The 25,033-nt window shown below is 37.1% G+C and overlaps 1 protein-coding gene across 3 annotated transcripts in view; it reads left to right on the top strand.

Annotated features, from left to right (window-relative positions):
- The first annotated feature begins 5,526 nt into the window (after nt 1–5,526).
- The window catches only part of LOC129282858 (uncharacterized), a 42,684-nt gene continuing 23,177 nt past the window's right edge, over nt 5,527–25,033 (top strand). The window contains exons 1-6 of one of the 3 annotated variants that reach the window (XM_064114887.1): nt 5,527–5,754; nt 8,260–8,463; nt 18,128–18,202; nt 21,962–22,095; nt 23,671–23,794; nt 24,756–24,957. In XM_064114887.1, coding sequence (XP_063970957.1) covers nt 5,554–5,754; nt 8,260–8,463; nt 18,128–18,202; nt 21,962–22,095; nt 23,671–23,794; nt 24,756–24,957 — 940 coding nt within the window. In that variant the 5' untranslated portion in view covers nt 5,527–5,553. Of the gene's footprint in view, nt 5,755–5,792; nt 6,047–8,259; nt 8,464–18,127; nt 18,203–21,961; nt 22,096–23,670; nt 23,795–24,755; nt 24,958–25,033 lie in introns of those variants that run through there. The other 2 variants (XM_064114888.1, XM_064114889.1) reach the window with 2 other exon arrangements.

Genomic DNA, 25,033 nt, shown 5'->3' with positions numbered 1-25,033 from the left:
CAAACTGATCTTTCTTTTGTGTAGGCCCTTATGAAAGTGTATGGAAAATTTGTTAAACGTCGATTAACAAATTGTCAAATTCTGAGGGTTTTTTTTTACATTTTGAAAATATTATCATGCGACATTTCGCCAAATTTCAGGACACAATAAGGCTTTTAGGTGTATTTTATTGATGTTTAATATCCACATCAAATAAAATTTGAAACATTCCCAAATATCTATTTTTTCAACACAAATCACTTTTCAGTTTTGCCATTATACTTGAGGCATCACGATTCGCCACAAAAAGCTACGGTGCACTTGTGTATACCTTTGTACTTGTTTAGAAATTGGAAACTACATGAATGAATGTGCATTTCATTCTCACATCAACCCTTTTCGCGTACATTCGTAATTCCAAAGCTTCGTTATTCCGAAGGTTCGGATATTCCGAAGGTTCGTATTTCCGAAGGTTCGTATTTCCGAAGGTTCGTAATTCCGAAGGATCGTTAGTCCGAAAACGAAATGAGGTTCGTAATTCCGAAGGTTCGTTAGTCCGAAAACTAAATGATTAACGAACCTTATTTCGTTTTCGGACTTACGAACCTTCGGAACAAGGAACCTTATTTCGTTTTCGGATTAACGAACCTTCGGAACAACGAACCTTATTTTGTTTTCGGATTATCGAACCTTCGGAATAACGAACCTTCGGAATAACGCCACAAATGTTCGGATTAACGAACCCTTTTACGTTTTCGGATTAACGAACATCGAAGTATATGCAATTTACATGTTTCGGAATTACGAACCTTCGGAATAAAGAACCTTCGGAATTACGAAGTGTAACCTATTCTTTTTACCTCACATCATAGAGAGCAGTGGCATTTTTAAGGGGGCTCGATCTGGCATATCGCATAAATTATCTTAAAAAGTTGCGACCGAGCGAAAAGAAATTTTTTATTCAAAAACATGTTTATTATATTATTTTCATTTAATAACGTTTTTATTACAAAAATCAAAGTTTGTGATAGATTTTGACATAATATTCAGAAAACAGTTTTCCCTTATCCCTTTCCTTTTCTCGATAATTCTCCCTTATCCCTTTTCTTTTCTTTACTTTTCTCTTTTTTTTCTTGGTCGTGAAAACAAAACTGGGAGGGGGATCTGTACGCCAGTCATAGAGAGGATCCTTTCATATAAATAAATGTCTCGGTGTATTAGGACAGTATAATAGAGAATGGGTGTCTGAATTACTCGCGTGCCCTAAATGGCACTGTGCTAATAGAATGAACAGCGCCCTCATGTCAATTCACAAGTGAAGGGATCCACAAAAACAACACAAACAACATTAAAAGTTCTATGACGTAGGCCTATATGCCCAAAGAACGATGAGCTGTCAAGCTTTCTGCGTGTACAAACATGATTCTCCGTATAAAAAATACTCAAGGTCAGATGATCGTGAGTTTTTTTTTATAATTGGAACCGATTGGAACCCGAACGGAACCCGAATAAAGAAGTGTATAGAGGTGAAGAAAATTTGATAAAAGTAGCGCTATCTGTATTGCAAAGAGAGAGGGAGAGAAATAATATATTAAATACTGAATGAAAAGTCTGATTATGAATAAATACATAAACGAATAAATAAATTAAAGAGTAAAGCTAAGAAAGATCAAGAGAAAAGAGGGAATGATCAGAACACTGAAGAGAAAGAAAGTATGAAGATAAGAAATTTAAAAAATAGGAACAAATAAGAAAATAATAGATTTTAAAATGACAAAAAAATGGATCAGATCAATGGAATGAGAAATATTTTAAGCAGTGGTGGATCCAAGGGGGGGGGCGTACATGCGGCTCGTGCCCCCTTTGAGAGCCATATTCGAAATGTTTAATGTAAATATGCCGTTGTTAACAAACTGTCCCCCCCCCCCCTTGAAAGTGAAGACTTTTTTCCGCGGCAAAAATGACGTTAAATTTCAGGTAAGTTTTTTCTTTCTTTTTTTTCTTCCAAATGTTTATGGGAAAATCTATCCCCTCCCTCTGGAAAATCCTGGATACGCCCCTGAATGGAAGGTTGATAAATAGAGAGACTGGGATCCACTCGATCGAGTGACAACAGCTCATCATACCCCCCCCCCCGAAACAAATTGAATCCCTTTTTAGGAGATTCTACGAATTGGGCCAAAACCAAGGCATGCATGCAATTAATACGAGAAGTACTCGGCCCCGAGCGCTCGCCTACATTCGGACGCCTTTATAATACAAAGTTCCGCAGATGATTTGATAGGGCCTACGATTTTATTAATCCTCATGACCACCCCCCCCCCCCTTAGTCCTTCTTCATTGGAGGGGGGGGGGGCGGTGTCATAACTTGAATAATTTATTTTACTAGCCCTATTGCTATAGCTAATAATATGACACCCCTCACCGTATTAGCTCTATTAGGGGGGGGGGGGGGATCGGTTCACGAGTTGAAACCACTGAATCTATTATGAAATGAGCTATAAATAGGATGCTGTGCCTTATATACTGCCCAGTTATTTTTTTTCTGGGGCTAGAATATGCCTAAATTTATGGTCAGCCGGGGCTAAATATTGGACATAACAACTATAGCTGTAGGCCCTATTCCTATTTTACCCAAAGTAGAAATGACACATACTGAAATAGGCCAATTTATTGTGAAAGACATATTGTAGCCTACAAAACAGATTTTAAAACACAACAGAGAAAACAACTTATATTGAATATAATGCATAGGCGGATCCAGGGGGCTCGAGGGGCCCGGGCCGGGCCCCCCCCCTCTATTGGCGGAGCAAAAAAAAAAAAAAAGGGGGGGAAGAAAAAAAAAAGGAAAAGGAGGGAAAAGAGAGGAGATGAGGGGAAAAATCTTTCATGTCACTATATAAAATTTTCGTTCGCGCTTTGCGCTCGCATTGCCTTTTAGTTGATCTACATATCTTGCTCAATATGGAACTTCAAATATCAAATTTCTAAGTCAATATACAATACATATTTCAGCTCGGAAATCGAACTTTCATTATTTTGTTTGATTTACAAATTGATTTTTTTTTAAGTGCTCTGTAAAAATTTATGTTTTAAGGTCTGAAAATTAACATTTTCTGCTCGCGCTGTGCGCTCGCAAAATTTGATTTATCAGTTACCTATTATTTTCTTGTATTTCATAAAGTTCTCAAAATATCCCTATTTAGGTCAGATTGTCAAAGCGTATCAGCTAGAGATGCACGCTCGCATTTTGATTGGTGAGTTATGTATATCTCAATATTAATTCTAAAACAAACCACTTAAGATCCCCATTTCATGTCGGTTCATCAAAAATTTCGGCTCGCGATTTGCGCTCGCATTGATTGTTAATAATTACAAAAATGCTTTAGATGTCCAGTTTTCAGGCCATAATATTAACAGATTTCGCGCTCTCATTAGGCTTATTGGATTAATAAAGAAGATATTAATTTAACAATCAAATTGTCCATTTTTCTGAAGGGGATATCGACAAGTTTAATCTCGCGTTTAGGAAGAGAAATAGGAAGATCGATAGTCATCATTTTCATATGATGACATAATGTCCTTATAGAATGTCCCGGTCCTATGTCAAAACTCAAAGTAATAATAATGCAACATTATCTTCTCTTTTTTTTAACTGTAAATTTGTAATCCATATCCACCTCACAATTTTCCTACAAAGTACTTGAAATACAGAGCTTAAATCGACTCTTTTTCAGATCGGAATATCAAATATTTTAAGCCGCGCTTCGCGCTCGCTTGATTGATTTTCATGATAAAAAAATTCTAGGTCGAAATCAGATAGCTACGCAGCTTGTTCTCTATTCAAATCATTATCCAGTTTCAGATCACAAACTATCAAATATTTTTTGCTCGCGCTTTGCGCTCGCATTACACATTTTTAGGTGTAAATTTTAAAATTTTCTGCTCGCGCTTCGCGCTCGCATCAATTGTTTAGTTATATACTTACCCTTTTCACGATTACAAAACGTGCTTAGAATTTCCATTCTTCAGGTAAAAAAGGTCAAAATTTTCAGTTCGCGCTCGCATTATTAGATAGTTGAAATATGTAAAGTCTTCATGGCTAACAAGCAGCCGTTAACAGATCATTTTTTGATCAGATCAAAACGTATATTAAAAATAAAAAAATTTCGCTCGCATTATCAATGTTGAAAGATTTCCAAATACTAATCCTTTTCATAATTTAGAAAACATGAATAGAGTGTCCCATTTTTAGGTGTAAATCTCGATTTTTTTCCCGCTCGCGCTTCGCGCTCGCATCAATTATTTAGTGATATACTTATCCTTTTCACGGTTACAAAAAGTGCTTAGAATTTCCATTCTTCAGGTAGAAATGTCAAAATTTTCAGCTCGCGCTTCGCGCTCGCATACTTATTTGGTAGTTGAAATATGTAACGTCTTCATGGCTAACAAGCAGCCGTTACTAGATCCTTTTTTGATCAGATCAAAACGTGTATAAAAATTTCTGCTCGCTCTTCGCGCTCGCAGTAATTATTTAGTTGGATACACATATTGTTTAGGATCACAAACATTGCTCGGAATGTTTAAATTTTAGGACAAATTGATTAAAAAAGAAGCTCGCGCTTCTCGCTGGCACTATTTAAATAAGGTTTATGAGATTAGTATTATATTTTGTTGATTTATAAGAATAAAGAATAGTGACTAACTGACTATTAGGACTACCCCTTCAAAGAAACAAAAAAAAATCAACTTCGAGCGGCCGATCGGGGAAAATGTGGCTTAAATTTGTTTTTCGGGCCACGTACCCTATTGGCGAAGGCTGGATCCGCCCCTGTAGCCTAATGGTAGGCCCTACCAAGGCAAGTTAGTACAAGAGCACATTCATATCAATTTGAAAAAAAAAACACCTCGATCTGTATCTTCTTTCTATATTTCCTTTACTTCAACTGTTAAGGGCGACGAGTTTTTCATTCATGGGCAATGCACGTACGACACGCGAGATAAGGGACGAACTCAAATATCCTACTCTGCTGTAAAAATGTGAATTTGGAATTATTTCCTGATGAAGCTGAACCCAACTAATGGAATAAGGGGTGGGGAGCTGAGCCCCGGAGGGTGGGGTGTGTTGATTAAAACGGCTTTCTTTTCTCATTCTTGATTTTCTTTGGGGACAAGTCAGAGAGGAATTTCAGTCTGTTATATGTCAAATGTCTAGTTGGAAAATAGTCACTCAAAATCTTGAGCAATATCGAGTTTCAAGTTTGTACAAGCTAGTATGTGATAATTTACGTGTATCTAGGACTGCGTTTTAGACTACTAATCTTCCCCCTGTAAACCGAGTCTACATTCACAGACTCATTTTTAGAATTCATCGACTTATCGTCCATACCCTTCTTGATAATGCTTTTGAAACAGGATCGTTTATTTATATTAGTGTAATAAAATTTGAAATATATTTAAAAAAATGAAAATTTTCCTACTTAAGGCCTCTCAGTAAGATATGATACCATAAATATGTTTTCAGTTTTGTTCATAGTCTCTGAAAAATTTAGTCGCGATATAACAGTAGTCTACATGTGCAGCATAGCACCATGCATAGCTTGCGCGTGTTGTGTAAATGGCCGGTCAACCTTGTTGGGGAAAGCGTGTTTGAACATGTCCAGCTCTGACTCGACAAGGGGGAAAAGTGCATCGGAAAAGGAGGATAAGTCAGAGACAAGTGCATGCATGCCTGTTTACGAACGATGCTGTTGTTCAAACTCTACACAAGATAAGGTAATATCAAATACTACCCCACCAAATTTGTCTCATATTAGCGAGTGACGTGAGTAGGTTGTAGTGAGTGATCATTAACATTTCTCGAGCAGCAGCTGGAACGGGCGTGTGAGAGGTCCCTATCGCCGAACTTCCGGGGGGATTGACGGCGTAGGGCCGTGTGGAGTTGGTCGCCGCTAATTCTTTATTTCGGAAAAAAGTGATTTATTCAAATGTCTGACTTTATCAGTGGATTTTTGCTTATTTGGTAATGGGAAGGATGGTCGTGCCCATGGCTGTGGAACATATGGTGGTAAATAATCATTCCTTAATCTTAAATCGTGACGTGTGTGGGTAAGCATGGCCATGCCCATGGCCATGGGCAATTTTTTTTTTTTTTTTTTTTTGGGGGGGGGGGGGGGTGTAGCCAGGAGGCTCTTACTTCTTAGAGAGTAAAAGTCATTTACTAACGTAGATCTATGCTTACTCTCAACGGAGCCAGGGATTCCATTGCATTCATCTGCGTGTACTGCCAAAAAACCTGAAACTGGACTTTCGCCCCCGGCCCCCGAGATTTCTACTCCTTCTCGGGGGCGAAAGTTTCAGGTTTTTTGGCGGTACACGCAGATGAATGGGATGGAATCCCTGGCTTCGTAGAGAGTAAGCATACGTTAGTAAATGATTTTTACTCACTAGGAGCCTCCTGGCTGGGGGACAATGGCAATGGCAATGCATCAACTGCTTGGCCAGTAGATCTAATCTAGACTCTAGATCTCTCGAGTCTAGATTTAAAGGGGAATCCAGTCTTGACCATAAAATGTTGTGTTGGGAAGGAGACTAAATAAATTAAACAGAATGGTGAAAGTTTGAAAGAAATCGGACAAGCAATAAGAAAGTTATTGCTGCTTTAAAATTGAGATCACTAATAGTATGTAGATTTCAAATCGGCAACTAAGATGATTTTTCACAACAAAATTTTAATTTTTAAATAAAAAAAAGCCCCCCCTAATGTTATATCAAGTTGTGTACAGAATCTAATCTAACGTAGATCTAATGCCCTAGCTTTTTTAGATCTAATGTTAGATCATACTGTAGGCTAAGATCTAGATCTACTTATGCCTGCCTCACTGCTGTATTTAAGGCAGTGAATGAGGTCATTCAAGTGCAGTTGTAAATGCAGTTGGAAAGGAAAGGATGCAAATATTGGTCCTGTGTGTTTGAGAATCCTGACCTGGGGGCCGTTTCATAAAGTTGTTCGTAAGTTAAGAGCGACTTTAAGAACGACTGGTGATCCTTTCTTAGGCGCTTAACCATCGCCAATGAATATATCATTTACCACACAAAAGGATCACCAGTCGTTCTTAAAGTCGCTCTTAACTTACGAACAGCTATAAGAAACGGACCCCAGATGGCTTACAATTAGAATCCAATGCATTGGATTGCTCGTGTGTGTGATGCCTCGTTCTAACACTGTCTACACTAACGTTACAGTTTAGTATCCATGCGCTCATACATGTAATCGATTATGACATTGGATTGTAAAGTTACCCTGACCTGACTTTAGAGTCTTATGTTAAAACTAAACCAATTCATCAAAGAGGAACGTTGGGTTGTTCAACTTGTGTACATTGTAGGTCTAGATCTACCGAGAATCCAACAGTATGCCACAAGGTAGTCTGTACTGAGAATGGAAGAAGGTCAATGGTTGAAATAAAAGAGGAACATGGCAAAATATTAATTTTTTCTGGAGAAATTTGCATCTGCCTGTTATATTTTTTTTTAATTAGGCACCAAGTTACAGTATAGGCCTACTGCTTTAAAAACATTTATAAACAAAGAATATGGGTTTCCCCCAAGTGGAGTCTGTCCCTAAAATTGGATACCAAAATTTTAAACAAAAATTTCTTGTTTCAGAGACATCTACTTCAAGTCTCAAATGTCGGCCCTTAAAGGGAAAGCTCACCCTGATGATCAGATAAGTTAGTTTTGATAGTTGCAGGAAAATTCATGAAATTAGAGAAAATATTGGTGAAGGTCTAATGAAAATCCATCAAAGAGCAAGTTATCAAAGAATGAAAAGATATATGGATTTGTTAAAGTTTTGAATTTGTGTTATCATATTTTAGTTAGCTTCCCCATTTTACCATGGAGGCCTGGCTGTAGGCATAATATTAATTTCATAAGTTCCAATTTTTTAGTAGAATATGAGTATTCTTTTAAAGAGGGAACCTTAGGGTTATCGCACAAATAAAATGATCATCGCACAAATAAAATCACTTTCAAATTTTTGAGAAAATAGCACTTTTGGATCACATGACATATCAGGACCGTTTGTGATGTCACAATATATTTACTTTTAATTTTAAATCAAATCTTTACAAATATCATTTTCTTATATTTTTAACTTATTGTCATTGTGAACTTCCCCTTTGAAATCCTATGTTACAATAATCCCAAATCCTGGTATTTTTTAAATAAGATATTGTACACATTGATACATTTTTTATTGCATACCTTCCTACATAGATGCCCAAGTCGCGAAAGCGAAAGAGAAGCAGAGGACGACACCATTCGTCAAGCTCGCAGAGCTCTTCAGAGCGACTTGGTCGGGGTAGCAGGAGGGCGTTCATCGCCATAACACACAAGAAACAATCATCAGCACAAGAAATGGCAACTGTTCTTGCGAGTGAGCTCAAACCAGAACACAAGCTTCCAAAGAAAGAGATCTGGGTAAGTCGGATTTTGATAATTTTGAAAATGTACTGGGAATTGAAAATGATATGATGTATAGTACTCCTGAAAATAGCCTCACCCTTTTTCTCACAGTGGTTTCTTAACCCGGGCCCGTACTTGATCAGGCTACGTGTAAATTTTCTGCCAAACTCAGGCTAAGGAAATAATTCAGTAATTGCACTCTTAAGCTCGCGGGAGTTATTCATAAGTGCTTTACATGTCTATGATTAGACCAATGGCGGATCCAGGGGGGGGGGGGGGGCACAGCAGGCCCATGCTCCCCCTTTTGATAAGCAAAATAAAAATTTGTAATGTAAAAATGCCATTAAAACAGAGGTGTGCCCCATCTTTGGAAATTGAAGACTTTTTTTTTTTTGCTCGTCAAATTTTTCCTCTGAAAAAATGTGCCCCCCCTTTTGGAAAATCCTGGATCCACCTCTGGAGTAGTAACGTTGCGGCCTTGTAGGAAAACCCAGCTTGAACCTTGACTGGAAAATTTTGAAAAAAACTTTCCGAGTCCGGGATCGGCCCGGAACTCGGAGCACTGCAGCGCCGAGAAGTTCGGTGCACACTAGCGCTAGATCTAGGCCCTTGTGCACTTTCACATCCCGGGATGTCAGCAAACTACAATGTATTTTAACCTAAATTTCTGTCTGAATTAATTCCCAAATATTGATCTTACAGTGTAACCTGATTTTCAACCCCATCGAGCATCAGGAACCTCTTTATTTTGGCCTCGATCTCGATTTCATCGTTTGAATTCTCAGATTTAGGGTCTCAGTCCGCCGTATATTCTTTTTGATATGTGCTGAAAATTAGCGATTAAATACGGCAAACACAAAGACAACAAACGTTTGGCGAAATCTGACTGAGAATTCAAACGAGGACATCAAGATCAACGCCGAAATAATGCCGTTTCCGATGCTTGGTGTGGCTGAATTTCATGTTAAGGATCAATTAACTTCAAATGATCATTTGGGAAAATATATACTAAGTTCATGCATGGAGGTAAATGGTCACATTATCTCGCTTTTTATTTGGTAATTTTTCTGAGATATTTCATCACAAAAAGATTATATGGCGGACTAAGAATTATAACGATGAAATGAGATCAAGGCCAAAATATAGTGGTTCCTGATACTCAATGGGGTTGAAAATCAAGTTAAGATCAATATTTGGGAATTAAATCAGACTGAAATTTAAGTCAAAATACATGTAGTTTGCTGACATCCCGGGATGTGAAAGTGACAGCTTCCGGTCTTTGCTGTTTTCGCTCTCAACCCGGACTGGGAAATCCCCCCCCCCCCAACTTGCTGGTCTCAGAGTTCCAACCCAGCCCAGCTCCCAGCATTTATTGGACAACTAAATCAAATCAAAATCAACTTTTGGTTGGGGTGGACATCTTGAGCAGTTAACTTCCCAAGAGCATGAAGAGCCCTAAGCCTTCAGTCTAGACCAAATGACATTTGCCATTCATGAAAAATTGCAAGCATTCTTGTCATGTAGGTTTCTTTGTGTGCTTGTTATATCCCATCCACCCACAACAAAAGCATTGGTGACTCAATCTCCTCAGTCAGGAGTGGGGGAACCCCCATTCAGAGTAAAGCACCTGGGCTGTATCCAAGTGTGATACAACAATGTACAGTATGCATTACATGTAGCTATAGACCTATAAGAAATCAGAAATTCACAATACAGTATATTCAATTCAAAATTGCTTTCCCCCCCTTTTTAGGGGGGGGGGGGGCAAGGAAGGCTTACACTGTATGATGTCCAATTGTCTTAAGCCAGAAAAAAAAGAAAAAGTCTAAATTGTAATTGATGCTTTCTTTGCCTTTAAAACTCTTTTAGATCATGGGTATATAAAAATCAGAATTACTGCTATCCAAAAACCTACACTGTATATAGGCCTACCCACCCATCAAGGGAAGTTCTTCCTGATTGTCAAGTTGATTTTGGTTCAATTTTAGAAGCAGACAAACTAAAAAAATATTTAATGGCCTACATATAAATTTACAAAATGTTTCATCAAACTACAAAGAATAATACTGTTTAATGGATTTCTACCGTTTTGATAAAAGTGATTGATGCCGTATGTGAGTGAGGAACTCTCCCGGACTTCTTGTATTATGAATTGAATAAAGTGTGATTTATTCAGAAAATTGAACATGATTTTTTAAATGTTCATTGATGAATCATCTGACACAATCTTTGAGAAAAATATTTTTAATCGCCATGAAATATGAAGAAGTTGGAATTGATGGATTTAATTTTGCAGTGAGAGAGAGATAGAAAGAGAATATGATGAGCAATTGAGAAGAGTCATTTCGTATAAAAAAGAGAAAAAGAAAAAAAAAAATCAGTCATTGTGGCTGATCAAATTTTCAGCATTTTGCTTTGTGAATTTTACTCTATGTATTGAGATATAAATATCTCTAGCCTGGACCATCCTTTTAACAGAATTGTGTGGTGAAAATAAGAAAGAAAGATACAGTACATGTCTGACAGAGACAGAGAGAGAGAGAGAGAGAGAAAGAAAGAAAGAACTGAAGACGAAGGAAAGATGAGATTGAGATCTAAGCAACTACATGTACAGACTTGTACTTGATAGTTATGGATTTCAATTTTCTTTGGCTTGTGATATTAAAGGGTAGATAGAGAATGTAGTCTTTAATCCCAAGCCCTCTCCTCCTCAATGTACAGTACATGAAGTTTTTCAATTTGAATATAAAGTTGGAAACTGATATCATTAAAAAGTCACTGGATTTTGTATTAAAACATGTTATTGCACTCTACAGTGTAGTTTTGGTTTTACAAATTGGACGCTTTAATATGAGAAAATCCTTCCAAAAGTGGAATAAGAGATGTAGAGCAGCTAGATTTATATTTAATGAAATAATGACATTTTGATTGAAATCCAAAGTTCTACTACCTTCTCCTTTACCCTTTCAAAGTACCCCTGTTTGGAAGTAATTTTGTGCATTGCAATTGTGAGAGTCTGGAATGAAAAAAAAAATCACACAATTCTAGTATGTATATTAAAGCTGAGTCACTGATGACATTTCAAATGCCCTTTACAAAAGTGCAAAACCACATGACTCAGCATTGGCTATAATTTCTCAAGATGCCCATTCTTTATTCACTCTGCAACTTCTGATTGTAGACTGAGGGTCTGCAAACCAGACTACACACAAGCCAATGGGGTGGAATGGTAAAGTCAGGTGACATGGTCATGTGATCTGATTGTACAATGCACCCAACAAGCAGAGACTTGCTAGTCTCTCATTAGCAGGATCATCACTGTATTAAAATGCCAGGAATGAATTCCATAGGCACGGGGAGAAGAAACAGCTTTGGCATTAGATTTTCAGAACGTAGCCTCAAGGAAAGTTCATGTTTTGTCTTGTCTGCGTTATTAATATGCCAAATTACATTTATTTTAATGAGGATATGAATTATAGTTGTGTCTTTTTCATTGGAAATTTGTTTCCTCTCACTGTGTAAAGGTGTGCAGTGTGCCAGTGTCCTACATAGAATATGCAAGAAATATTGCCAGATTAAAAACAATTTAGTTCTTACGAGAAAAACTGTCTCTATGTGAGGTAACTATTATAACGTGCAATACTTTTCCTTGAAAGTTTCCAGTCTATCTCAAGAAAATAAGCACTGTTCTCTGTATATTGTACGTACAATAAAGGCTACTCCAACAAAACCTTTTTTCCTTTGAGAAAAAACAAGGGAAAGTAAATCAAGAATACAATTTCACAAAAATTTGATAGGAAATAAAGTTATGGTATTTCAAAGTTTTGCTTATTGTTTTTCATGACAATTACATTTATGCAAACCACCTTGATTTTATATGAAAATGAGAGAGATGATGGTGTCACACACCCACTATTTTTGAAAATATATATATTTTTTTCTTCAGATTTTGCAGGGGAACTTATCCAATCACAATAGGTTTGAAATACATGTAGTATTTCCACATTTTCAGGAAGGAATTAACATTGTTTCACATCAAGGAGGAAAGAAATAAAGTATTGCATATTTCTTAAAAAAATAAAATACAATTCAAAGTTGGGATGGACATCCCTCTATTGAAAACCAAGCCAGGTTCATCATTATATCCCTGCAGTCTATACTCAACATGTCTCTGTGCTATCAACATTTCCCAAGATTAACTTTTTCTTTAAACAGTAGGCCTACAATTAATCCCTTTCTATTTCTTCTTGAAGTAGGCCCAGGAATAAGTTTTTGCCAAATTTATTTCCAATGTAAATGCAACTACATGTACATGTATTTATTTGATAACTGGGCACATAAATACACACTTGACTTGAGATTGATAACATTGGATGACAATTATTAGTTTCAAAAAGTAAATATCAGCTTTATATACAATACCTGTATTGTCAATATGAGGAGGCCCTGTCAACAAACAGACTGTATACATGTATTTACCAAATTTCTAGCAAGTAAAAACTTGTCTTCAGAATTTGAAATTAGAAATTTCACAAGCCCACTTTTTTTTTCATCAACACTGATCGATGAATAACCTGGTATGTTTTTATATGATGAATCAAGATTTATGGACCATTTACTATGGTAGCCATAAAGATTTTAACATTTCAGCGAATAACCCTTTTTCTATTTTTTTTTACTGGAATTCTTACTTTTGATTAGTCAAGGAACTTAAACTCATACAGTACATAGATTTTTTCTGATAGTACCAAAAAACTTTTCTTAAATGTTTACTGGGCAAGTCCAAGAAAATGTCCTCTTATAAGACAAAATTTCATCTTTATTTCATGAAGTTTAATTATTTTTGGAGAAAAAATCATGAGCCCAAAAAGTGATTTACCTGGTATTCACATTTTATGGGATTTATAAAGATTGCATAGCTATTATTCAGTGGAAATAATTAAAGCAAAACAAATGGGGAATATGAAAAAATAAGAGTAATAGATATTCATAAAACCGAGCAAAACATGAACAAACAATTAAAATGGCTAAATCTTTTCTGTCCTATCAAATATGATTCAATATAAAACATTAATAAGTATTATTTTATATAGAAATTGTTTGAATTTTTTTAAATCTATGGGAGACAAAATTTCCTATAAATGTACGTACAGTATTGACCTCTCGTCTTCACATCAAGGGCTTGCAATGAAGTAACAAACATTATGACACAAAACTTTACAGAAGAATATTAGAGACTTGGAGTAATGACAATTTTAATTAAAAAAAACATAATGACTTGGGGGCTCCATTATCTGTCATTTCCACCTGATGAAAAGGACTACAGTATCTATCACAGTAAAGTTGAACGGTTTACGGGCGGTTGGTCTAATATCACTTGGTCTAATCATCAGATGGGCTATCAACATTTGGACTAAATGGTTTTAGCCCAACTGCTCATTAGACGAATTGGATATTAGACCAAGTGGGAATTAGACGAATTGAATATTAGTCCAAGTGAGAATTAGCCCAACTGGTTATTAGCCCTAATGGAAATTAGACGAATTGGATAGTAGACCAAGTGGGAATTAGACGAATTGGATATTAGACGAACTGGTTGTAGACGAAATCAGTTTAGACTAAGTGAAGTTGGACAAACTGATAAGTAGACCAAGTGGTATTAGACCATCCGATAATTCACCAGTTCAACATACACTGGCAAGTAGATAGTCAATGTTGACAGTATTACGTGGTCGCATTTTTGTGGTTCCACTTTCTGCATAAAATCAGATTTTCAATTTCTGTTGAAATGCTTTTTCATGACTTTTGAAACTGCAATTGTCACTCTTCTTGTGTGACATATTGGATCAAGTATCTAGAGTCAATGTCATGATTGTGTTTACAGTCATAGCCCAGGCAAGATCCGGCAAGTCTCTCATTCTTGCCCAATTGACTTTTGGGCATGTTTACAATAACCACTGTATTGTGCTTTATTGTATAAGATTGTTCATTGTTGTGTTCTTTAAATGCCCCTTTCCGATTGCTGAACTGATCAACTAGAACAGCCTCATAAAGTCGATAAGTTTCACTTGGTTAGTTCCGACATGTATAAACATGTACATGTACTTGTAGCTCGGCAAAGTAAAAGTAGTCAATTTTGATCGACTTATACCCCTTTCATAAACCCAATAAAACACAATTATGCGGCTAATAGCAGCATAATTTGGTCGTAAAATCAGAGGAGGACAAGAGTTATCCGCATAATTCTGATGCTGCTATTATCCGCATAATAGCGGCATCGGGACAAGATTTTGAGTTTATGAATGTATTTCCAAATAATGCGGATAATTGCCATGGTGCGGTCACAAGGTCACCCTTTTCCAACACAACCGCATTGGAGGGGGCGTGTCCAGTTGTCATGATGATTATCCGCCTTCTTCAGGACGGGCGCTCGTAAAAATAATTTATGGAGTTTGTGAACGCAATTTTTATTGAATTATCCGCATTACTCTTAGGCGGCTAATTGGAGGATATGTTTTATTGGGTTTATGAAAGGGGTATTAGACCATAAAAAAATAATCTCTTTATAAAGTTATTTGATCTTTCAGCATTTCATCACTTTCATGTTTGCTCTTTCACAAACCTATAGGCCTCCATTTACTGGATCTGCAATGTTAAGCATAACTTTATTAAAGGAGAATGAAACCCTTGAAACCAGCTGAATCCATATCAAAGAGAAAAATCAAAGAAACAAATTGTTGAAAGTTTGAGGAAGATTGAATGAATAATAAGAAAGTTATGAGCATTTGAATGTCGAGATCACTAATGCCATGTAGATCCTCCCATTGGCAATGCGACCAAGATCTGTGATGTCACACACGTACAACTCCCTTATTACTTAAGTACTTATTTCACTTATATTCTCACTTTTATAGAGTCTATCACAAGGGAGGTGTTCTCTTTATGAGAGGACAAGTACAGAGGTTTCACAACATTATATCATTGATGAATCGTTTTTCATATGATTAGAATGAGCAAAGAGAGATGTTTTGGGGTATATTTTCAGTGTCCAAAAGGGGAGAGTTGTTCATCTGTGACATCATAGATCTTGGTCGCATTGCCAATGTGAGGATCTCCATAGCATTAGTGATCTTGACATTCAAATGCTCATAACTCTTCTATTGCTAGTCCTATTTTACTTAAACTTTTGTTGATCTTATTCTTTGATTTTTCTGCTTTCACAAAAGCTAACTTGCTCCAAGAGTTTCATTCTCCTTTAAAGGAATGCCTGGGAAGAATTCTACTTTTAATGACGATCCTTAGATCATATGTGAATCAATTGATTAGTTTAATCTCTCTCTTTTCCCCTAATATTTGAAATCCTTGAAAATCCCATTGTATAGCTAAAGGACCCATGGAATGAAATGGCAGCGTGCTACATGTACACTGGCGCGGGTTCGACAGTCCCAGACCAGTAAAAATTGCTGCCGGGCCAGTAACTTTTCAGAAATAGCCAGATTTACTGGTCTGACATGACCAGTAAAAAATATACTTTTATCAAACTGATGCAAATGACATTGTCTCCTCTTTTATAGAATATTAAAAAAGGCTCTCAATGTGTGAGTGTATACGTGCACTGTTTGTTTATATTTTTGGTGTTTTAAGGGGGGGGGGGGGCAAAAAAAGCAATAAAAGACAGCAAATAAACTCAAGTCTCAGTACCCTGTATGTTTTCATTATTTGTAAGGACCAGTAAATTTTAGGTTCGGGCCAGTCAAACATGGAAAAACTGGGTATCCACTGGTTCGACATGAACTGGTTGGACCAGTAAAAAAAAAATGGTCAGTGTAGAGCCCTGGATATGGACTTTTAGAGTTCTCAGGTCTGAATTTAATCTGAGACCACTCCCCCCTACTATTCAGTATACATTAGGTTGGACATTCACATTTCACACCAAGTCAGACACTGAAAGGATCATTTGTTCCACGATTTAACATGATAGTCAGCTCAAGGTTTGCTCCTACTGCATCATGTCTGTGCATGTTCAGTTTATTACAATGTTCTCATCCATCAATACATGTGTTATTCCTGCATTATAAAGGTAATCATGTAGTCTCTCAATACAGTCTGTTTTCAGGTCATTGATAAGGGGTTGCTGCACTTTGTATTTTAAGAAAACTATATTACAATGATATTCAGCATCCACAGCATATAGAAGATTGCTTCAAAGTTTAAAAATTGATGAATATGCAACATTTTAAGTGTGAAAATACAATAAATGGTGCAGTCACGTTTCCCCTACGGCGGCCATACGCGAGTAGAAAACGCCCGTTTTAACAATTTTTGTACCAGCTACAAATAGGTGGTTTCAATAAAAATGAATCAAACAGCCGTTTTCTACTCGCCGTACGGCCGCTGTAGGGGAAATGTGATTGCGCTATTAGAAACACTGTATTAAGCACTGAAAATGTTGCATATTATTAAAGTTTTGAAACTTTGAAGCAATCTTCTACGGAGTGTACGTACAAAAGCCTGTCCATGGAGTGTCCATTTTTTTTTATCATAAAGATTTTTTTTTTTTAGTATATTTCATTTTAAAGAAAGAACATTATTAACTTGTATTTTTTTTAATCTCAGGGTGAGGTCCAACAATTTAATTTGAATAGAAAAAAAGCATGGAAAGAGTTCATGTTTGTGATTACATATCTCGATTTAAGAATATTGTTTGAAGGTACTGGTAATTTGTTACATGTTTGCCTACATGGCATCCATATTAATAATGCTTCCTGTAAACCACTGGACATGTTTCTGCTTGCCTGGCTGGCTGGATGGCGCAGAGTGCAATCTGTCCTTTCCATCCTTCCCAGTTCAATTATTGTTCATCCGCTGTGACAACTGTTTGCAAGGAACAATAGGGTTCCCGCCCCTCTTGCATTGTGTGACAAAGCTCTCACTGTATTGCTCCAACTTCGATAATGCTTTTGTGAAAACATGAATATTACATTCATGTTCGTGTATAGTATCAGGAGTTCAAAAAAAGGAGGAGGGGGGGGGGTGGGGGGTAAGAAACAAAAATAGATATGCATGGCAGGTATGGAGGCCTATTCATGCACCAGTAGTTTTTCACTATTTCTCCAGCCAGGGAGGAATCCCAAACCCTGATGATGTGAGAGAGAGAGAGAGAGAGAGAGAGAAAAGAGAGGTATAGATGTAGAGGGATGGAGAGAGAGAGTGAGGGAGGGATTGTGTGGTTGAGAGGGAGAGAAGGAGGAAGGAAGGAGGGGAGGAGGGAGGGAAAGAAGGATTGGAGAGGGACAGAGGGGGGTGGGGGGCAGAAAGGGAGGGGGAGATTCCGAGAGTGCACTTGATCGCAAAAAATTTGTGAAACTATGTAGGCCTACAAGTACACACTGAGAAAAAGATGTATTCCCCTTTTATCTTATCTTAACCCTTCATTTTTTTCCAAGGTGGAATAGCTAGAAAATATAATGGAATTAGGCCGACGTGGTAGGTATACGACCACAGCCTACCTGTACATGTATCTATTACTCCTACAGTGTACCTGCAAATGCTGAATTTGTATTGATCTTTAATGTGCACAATCATGTTACTCATGGCGTTGTTGCCCCAGGATAGATACTAGTACTAATTGGATACTGAAGAAGATACATGTACAGTATTATACTTTTCTCTCTTCCAGGTATCCCCAATACCACAGTTTCTCAAGCTTCTGCGAACAGTTGGAGCTCAGGGCAACACTTTCACAGCCAAAGAAGTAAGTTGATTGTTTTTGCATCAAGGTGCCTTTTACACTGGCTGTTTGGTGGATGCAGTTTGCTATTTACAAGAATTTAACATTCCAAATCTGTAATCTGTACTTTAAAAATCCCAATTTTATGCGGAGGGACAGAAAAAAAAGACTTAACAGTTCTGCTCCGAATCGTAGGAAATTAGTTTTGATCGTTAAGAAACTTAAGGTACTAATTTATGGGTCCCAGGCTCCTAGCTTTTGATGTATACATATCTATCTAACAATTACTGTATAACTGACCAATTAAAAAAAAATATATAAAATGCCCCCAAAAACAAATCTTGAAATTTTAATCATTTTTGCAGATACATGTAGCTCCCAAAACTCAATGGGATGACTTATTTCCCCCCCCCCAATTTTTTGTATTTTTAGTTTTGACATACAGATGTAATATAGATTTTTGAAATTCTGTCCTGTTGCACTATTACAGAGGCGCTTTTCCGCTTTCAAAGGTTATTTTCTTATTAAATGGACATGATTATAACTGGAAACTCATGTTTCATAAGCTGTAAATTCTGAGCTCTTAGGGATATGAAAGGCTCGTTCAGGTGTTGGTTTCCCACTTTTGGCTTAGACCCAAATGCCCTTATTCTGAAGTCAGGTTTAACTTAAATAGACCATGGTCTATAAACTCAATGCCAAAATTAGGGAAAGCCAATAATGTCAAAACTTTACATTTTATGTTTATGTTCACTGGGGGCTGTTTCTTAAAGCTGTTCGTAAGTTAATAGCGACTTATGAACGACTGGTGAACGTTTCTTACGCGCTTAACCATCACCAGTGAACTTTTTGGTGTATACAATACCACAAGAAAGGATCACCAGTCGTTCTTAACGTCGCTCTTATACGAACAGCTTTACGAAACACCCACCCTGGTTCTTTCCTAACTCATCATGAATGCTGAAAAAAAAACAATCTTATCCTTCCGAAAGAGTTCAGAATGATTTGAGAGAAAAATGAGTTGATACATTGAAATTTCACTCTTAGGGAGGTTTTTTGCTACTATTGGCTATCCATAGTTAAACCACAACTTAAACCTATCTATTGCATCACCCGGGTACATGGTTCCGAAATTACGCAACATTATGTAAGTGCATGTCAGACCAAAAATTGCTCAAAAACATAATTTTGGGTACAAAGTCAATGCAAATTGTGTTTTCAACCAAAAATCATAAATGTATGATTATTTTTAGTTTTGCTGGTCTAAATGTATTTATTTTATGCTTTTTATGATCTCAGAAGAGTCCCCAACAAATTTCATTGAAAAAACAATGAAAAACAAAAGGTAAAAAACCAAAAAAATACATATGAAATTGCAAAGAAACAATATAGTACATAAGAAAATGGTTTGATATCGCAATTTTGTTCATGTACTCTTGCTAAGAACACCACAAAGAGTTTCTATACCAAAAATTAGAACATTTGGAGCTTTATTTAGGGAGTTAGAGGAAAAAGTATGATTTTGCATACTAATTACGCATGAATTAGCATAATCACTTAATAGCAATTTGCATGAAATAAATTACTATACAATGTGTAGATTATGTCCCAGACAACCCGCGTGCAATTTCACCCCCCCCCCCCCCCCCCGGCCATATGAACTCCCAAAATAAAAACATCCTGGTCGGTATGCAAATGAGGAGACTGATGACATCACTCACTCACTATTTCTTTTGTATTTTTTATATGAAATGTGAAATATTCAAATTTTCCACCTGTTGTTCTGTGAAACAACAATTAATTCCTCCCTGAACATGTGGAATTAGCATTGTTTAATACTATATGGTTCAATCAAGTTGGTCCTTAGTGTAAAATCTGTAAAAAATGAAATATTGTATAAATATAATTCAAACATTAAAAAACAAAAGAAATAGTGAGTGAGGGACATCATCGACTGTGTCATTTGCATGTCACTGAGTTGTGCATAGCACTGTTTTGTGGAAAATAAGCGAAACTTAAATTGTCATAATTTTCTTACTTTACATCTGATTTTGATGAAATTTTCAGTGTTGTGCTAGTTTAATTTTTCTCTATTTATTCAAATCAACAATTTTCTGGGGTGGACTTGACCTTTGACTCTGGTTTAAAACTAAAACCATGGCTATCAGAACACCACCCAGTGTCAGTAGAGGTACTCTTGACAGGGAATCCACCTGTTAGAATAAGATGAATTAAATTTTGATGATTAATCCGTAAAGTCCCTGGATAAAAAAAAATACATCCTGGTTCTCACATCCTGGTTTCAAGTTTCGATTGCTGTTTTATCAAGGCCCGTTGATTAATCATTTCCAGTGTAAACTATAAAATCAATAGATGCTTTCAAACTGACTCCATCTCCAAAATATCTCTAAATTATCCCAAGATTGTTCAGGCTTCTAAATTCCCGATAATAATTTTCCATTCATACCCACCCGTACCAGACAGATGGTTTCAGACCGCCTCGATCCCAAGAATCTGGAGGTTCTGGAAGTTGTTAGCAGGCACCGTATAAGCTAGCAATCCAGACAACCACTCGCTGGGATGGAAATGAATTCGTAATTTGCTTTCACATCGTGAGAATACCGCCGACCTTTAAAAATATCCGTTTGAAAGTTCTCATTATATGACAAGGAGCTACTATTTAGGGGGTGTTTTCTTTTGGGAATATTGCCAGAAATTTTCTTTCCACAAAATTACCTGGTATTTTCTTAATGTGAGGGTAGTACTGTATAAAATCAGTCTATTTTTTTGATCAGAGGTTACCTGGTATTCTCGGTTTTCAGGTCAGTCTAAAAGCACCTCGTGTTTCTTTTATGTGCATTATGTTCATAGGTTTCCTTTTGTATGTTTTGTAATATGATTATGATGAGCTCTTGTCAGAAATTTAATGATGCAATTTAATTGCAGCTAATTATTTAATATTTTAAGCCTCTTGAAATGACATTTGAAAGTATGATGGTATTCCTGTGAGGATGTCTGTCACAAATAATGAGAAATACTTGTAAGAAACTGAGGGATACAAAAAGCGTAATTGCTTATGATGATACACATGTACACTGTAGTAAATGACAGTCAGAGTACATTATTCAACATGATGGGAAAAAAAATGAAAGGAAAAAAAAATCATGTTTTGTGGTGTGGTCATACTTGTACACCATCAGCGAAATGTGCTGATGATGAGGGCGATTTATAGTTAGAAAAGAAAGAAAAGCTGTAGATTAGCCCCAATAATTGAGGCGCGATAGCTCAGCCGGTAGAGCGGGGGACTCGTATTCCGGTGACCCGGATTCGATTCCCACTTGGTGCGCTAGTGCCCTTTGGTAAGGCATATAATCCTCAGTACCAGGTCCTTCGGAACGGACCTTAAGCCGTCGGTCCTCTGGTTGCTTGCTTACAAGCATTCACCTTTCTTAGCAATCGGGTATAAAATCACCACCAATACCACAAAAAGTTTTGAAAATGCTCCTTTAGAGAGAATTTGGAGGGAATATTTGTGCTAGTGTGGTGTCAAGACCCACTTGTCAATCAAAGTTTCAAGCAGGGTCTGTGCCTGCAGACTAGACTGAAGTCGCTGACACTATTCTTTTTGTCACGCCCATCCTTGGTACTCTCTTCTGTGGCAGTATTTGTGATACTTGTAGTCTGGTGTGAAGACCCACTTGTGCAAAGTTTAATAAAATCAGGGTCTGTGCCTGCAGACTAGATTCAAATTGCTTCTTTTTGTCATTCTCATCCTACATGTAGGTTCTCTCTTATCTAATCAAATACATCAGCTCAAGGCAGCTTTATGATCCCAACGACCCGAAGAATGTATTCTGCAAATCAGACCCACTCGGCCAAGTCTTCAAAGTCCATTCATTCACGATAAAAGATGCAAAGTAAGTGCATACAAGGTTGCTGGACAGAACGCAGGTAAATTGCATGGAGTGTTTGGGGTCAAAGGTCAATAGTGTTTGGGTCAAAGGTCGAGTGTTAAAGGTGTAACTGCACTATACATTTGTAGGTTTCTATTTAATGTGATAGGAGGAATACAAATGAAAATTTAGGATGAGTAAAAATTTCATTTGAGCAAAATGATTTTATGTCCCCCACAATGGCCTTCAAAGTACGGTATTCAAAATTATAAAAGTATTGTATGTATGTCAATATATTGAAGTGAAAAGTAGATAACTCCTATATAGCCCATTTAGATTATCCCATCTGAAATGTGCAGAATGTTTTTGAGCGTCCATGTTTGCATGTTGGAAGCTGTTTCTTTTGTGACCGACAAAAACTTGACCAAAGGAAGCTGTGGTTGGAACGAAACGTCAAATTCTTGTACCTGAAATCCTGAATCCAGGGTAAAAGAGTTTATAATAAACACAACCAATACACATCCTGCTATCTACATGTAGATACTGAATGCAACCATATTTTGTACTCCAGGCAGGTGTTTCTCGAAGATTAAAATGGGGTGTTGCAAGAAACTTGCGATCAATTGCAAGTCTATTTTCGGTCCCTAAATCAATCACACGTCTTGCAATTAATTGCAAATATGTAATTGATTGTTAATCTGCTTCTCAAAACAAGGAGTTTAATCTGTTTGCTACAGCTAACGTTTTTCTATCACTTGTAAAATTGCAACAGAATATTTGCAGTTGATTGCAAATATTTTCTTGCAACACCGCTCAGTCGCACTGAAATGCGGACGCGCACACGATATGTAACATGCAATCTGATTGATAGATACGCGATAGCGCGCGTCCCGTGCGCATGATCTGCCCAATGGGGTGATGTCTTCTATACCGTACGCAGCCAGGAATTAAAGTGCGATTCTATAAAGTCACACTTAATCTTTGTGAAACACCCCCTGACCCGCCAACTGTCCAGATTTCATCTTGATATGTGCAGATTTTCAACTTTTCAAAATGGCCCAAAATCTGGTGATTCTGAACGTCATGTTAGAAAAAAAAGAGCGTGGGAAAACTAAATGTAAATGAACGAGCTCACTTTCATTACACTGCAGTATATATCAAAAGATTTTGAAACCTTCAATACATTAATTTTAGGTGTGAAAATTGTGTTTCTATGGCCTTTAAAGCTGCTATGAAAAAATCCAGGAACTTTAGGGGATGCTGCCCCCTGGCCTCTTAACCTTTGTTTGTCCAAGTGGCCCATAACACAAAGCTTAGCCATGATTGTACAACATTTTCCTGCAATTGATTGCATTGACTACAATGTACATCAATCGTGGAAATTAAGCGTGCGATTAATCGCTAACCTTTGGTAGGGGACCCAGATTATGCATTTCAAATGATGGCAGGTATGTTTCAATTAAAATGTCTTTGAAAACCATGACCTTAGGGTCAAAGAAGTTTACGCATCTTGATACCGTACATGTATATTTCCTCTTTCCCACATAATATTTTGTCTCCAAAAGCTCAGTATTTTCTCTCAACTCTCTTGACTCGTAGGAGGTTACTTTTTGAGAACATGAAGGTTCTTGATAAACCACCTGAAATGCCAACCATTCCAAGAAGACAGTCCCTACCTGAAACAAGGAAAGACTACTACATCACCTTCCGCAATAATCAAGAGGTAAGGCTTCAGGGCCCCGTTGTACAAAGAGTTACGATTGATCCGATCAATCGCAACTATGGAAAGCCAGCAAAGTCAACAAATGAAATGCATGTTTGTTAAAAAAAAATTCTAGATATGAATGCATATCCATAAATTCATTGACTTCTTGACAATTTGGGGTGTTCTCCTTTGATTACAAAGGACATTTTGCAAATTTCCTGTTGAAAAAATTATGACACTGATGGATTTCCATAGAGTTACGATTGATCGGATCATTTGTAACTCTTTGTACAGAGGGGCACAGATTTGATTATGAATTCTCCATTTATGGGATGGATAGACATAAATTGTAATTGGTAACAGGGACAGGGGTGTTTCTAAAAGAGTTCAGTGTGACTGCAATATACCCTGTTCGCATGATAGTCCTAAAGCTCGTTCAGTGGAAGCTACAGGGAGTTTAACATGTAATGGGAACGCTCGAAGCGGTCTTGGAAGTGATCTTCCAAACCAATTTGGAACACCACTTCGTGTTGTGGTTTTCAAGTCCACTTTGCCTAGTTTAAGCGTAGATGAGGACACAACTGTTCCTCGGGAAGCGATCTTCGCATATTTTTAGAATTTTATTGGAAAAAAACCCACCCGATCTCGGCCGCTACCATCCATGCATCAACATCAAATTTTGGCAGGAATATTCCCTCCCACGTGAAGTACAAAGACTGCATGAAAAATGTCAAAATATTGACATTTCTAGTACATATGAATCAATTATACAAATATATGTGCAAAAACATATCAAACACCCACTTTTCTTGTGAGATTTAAGTTTAGTTAGTCATCTGTTTTCATGATGAAAGCCAACTTTTGCCTGATGTATTTTGTTATTTAAGAATATCTAAAGTTCTTTCTTTTTTATTGAATGTAATAAGATTTATCATCAGTCCTTTATCGCTTCTTTTCCTTTTTACTTTGTACTTTACAGCACACCCATGAAATGGCACCAGCACCTCCGTACCCCCTCCCCCATCTGTACACCCACCCCGCCCCTAGGTCAGCCTACCAATCGGGAGTCAAGGTGATATCGTCGGGGGTCGACGTCGCAGACGGGATCGACAAGGATTTCTTTGACCAGCAGGTGATGGAGAAGATGCTTGATACAGTATCTGAAGGAAGAGAAGGTAGAGGTGATACTCGGTCTTTTTCAGTTTATTTGGAACACTTCAATGGTGCTAAAAGTTAGTGAACTCCACCAGAAAACAT

This window comes from Lytechinus pictus, unplaced genomic scaffold (genome assembly GCF_037042905.1).
Source record: "Lytechinus pictus isolate F3 Inbred unplaced genomic scaffold, Lp3.0 scaffold_20, whole genome shotgun sequence".
Taxonomy (NCBI): Eukaryota; Metazoa; Echinodermata; class Echinoidea; order Temnopleuroida; family Toxopneustidae; genus Lytechinus; species Lytechinus pictus.
The sequence above is the reverse complement of the archived record's forward strand: the minus strand, read 5'-3'. Positions and strand labels throughout refer to the sequence as shown.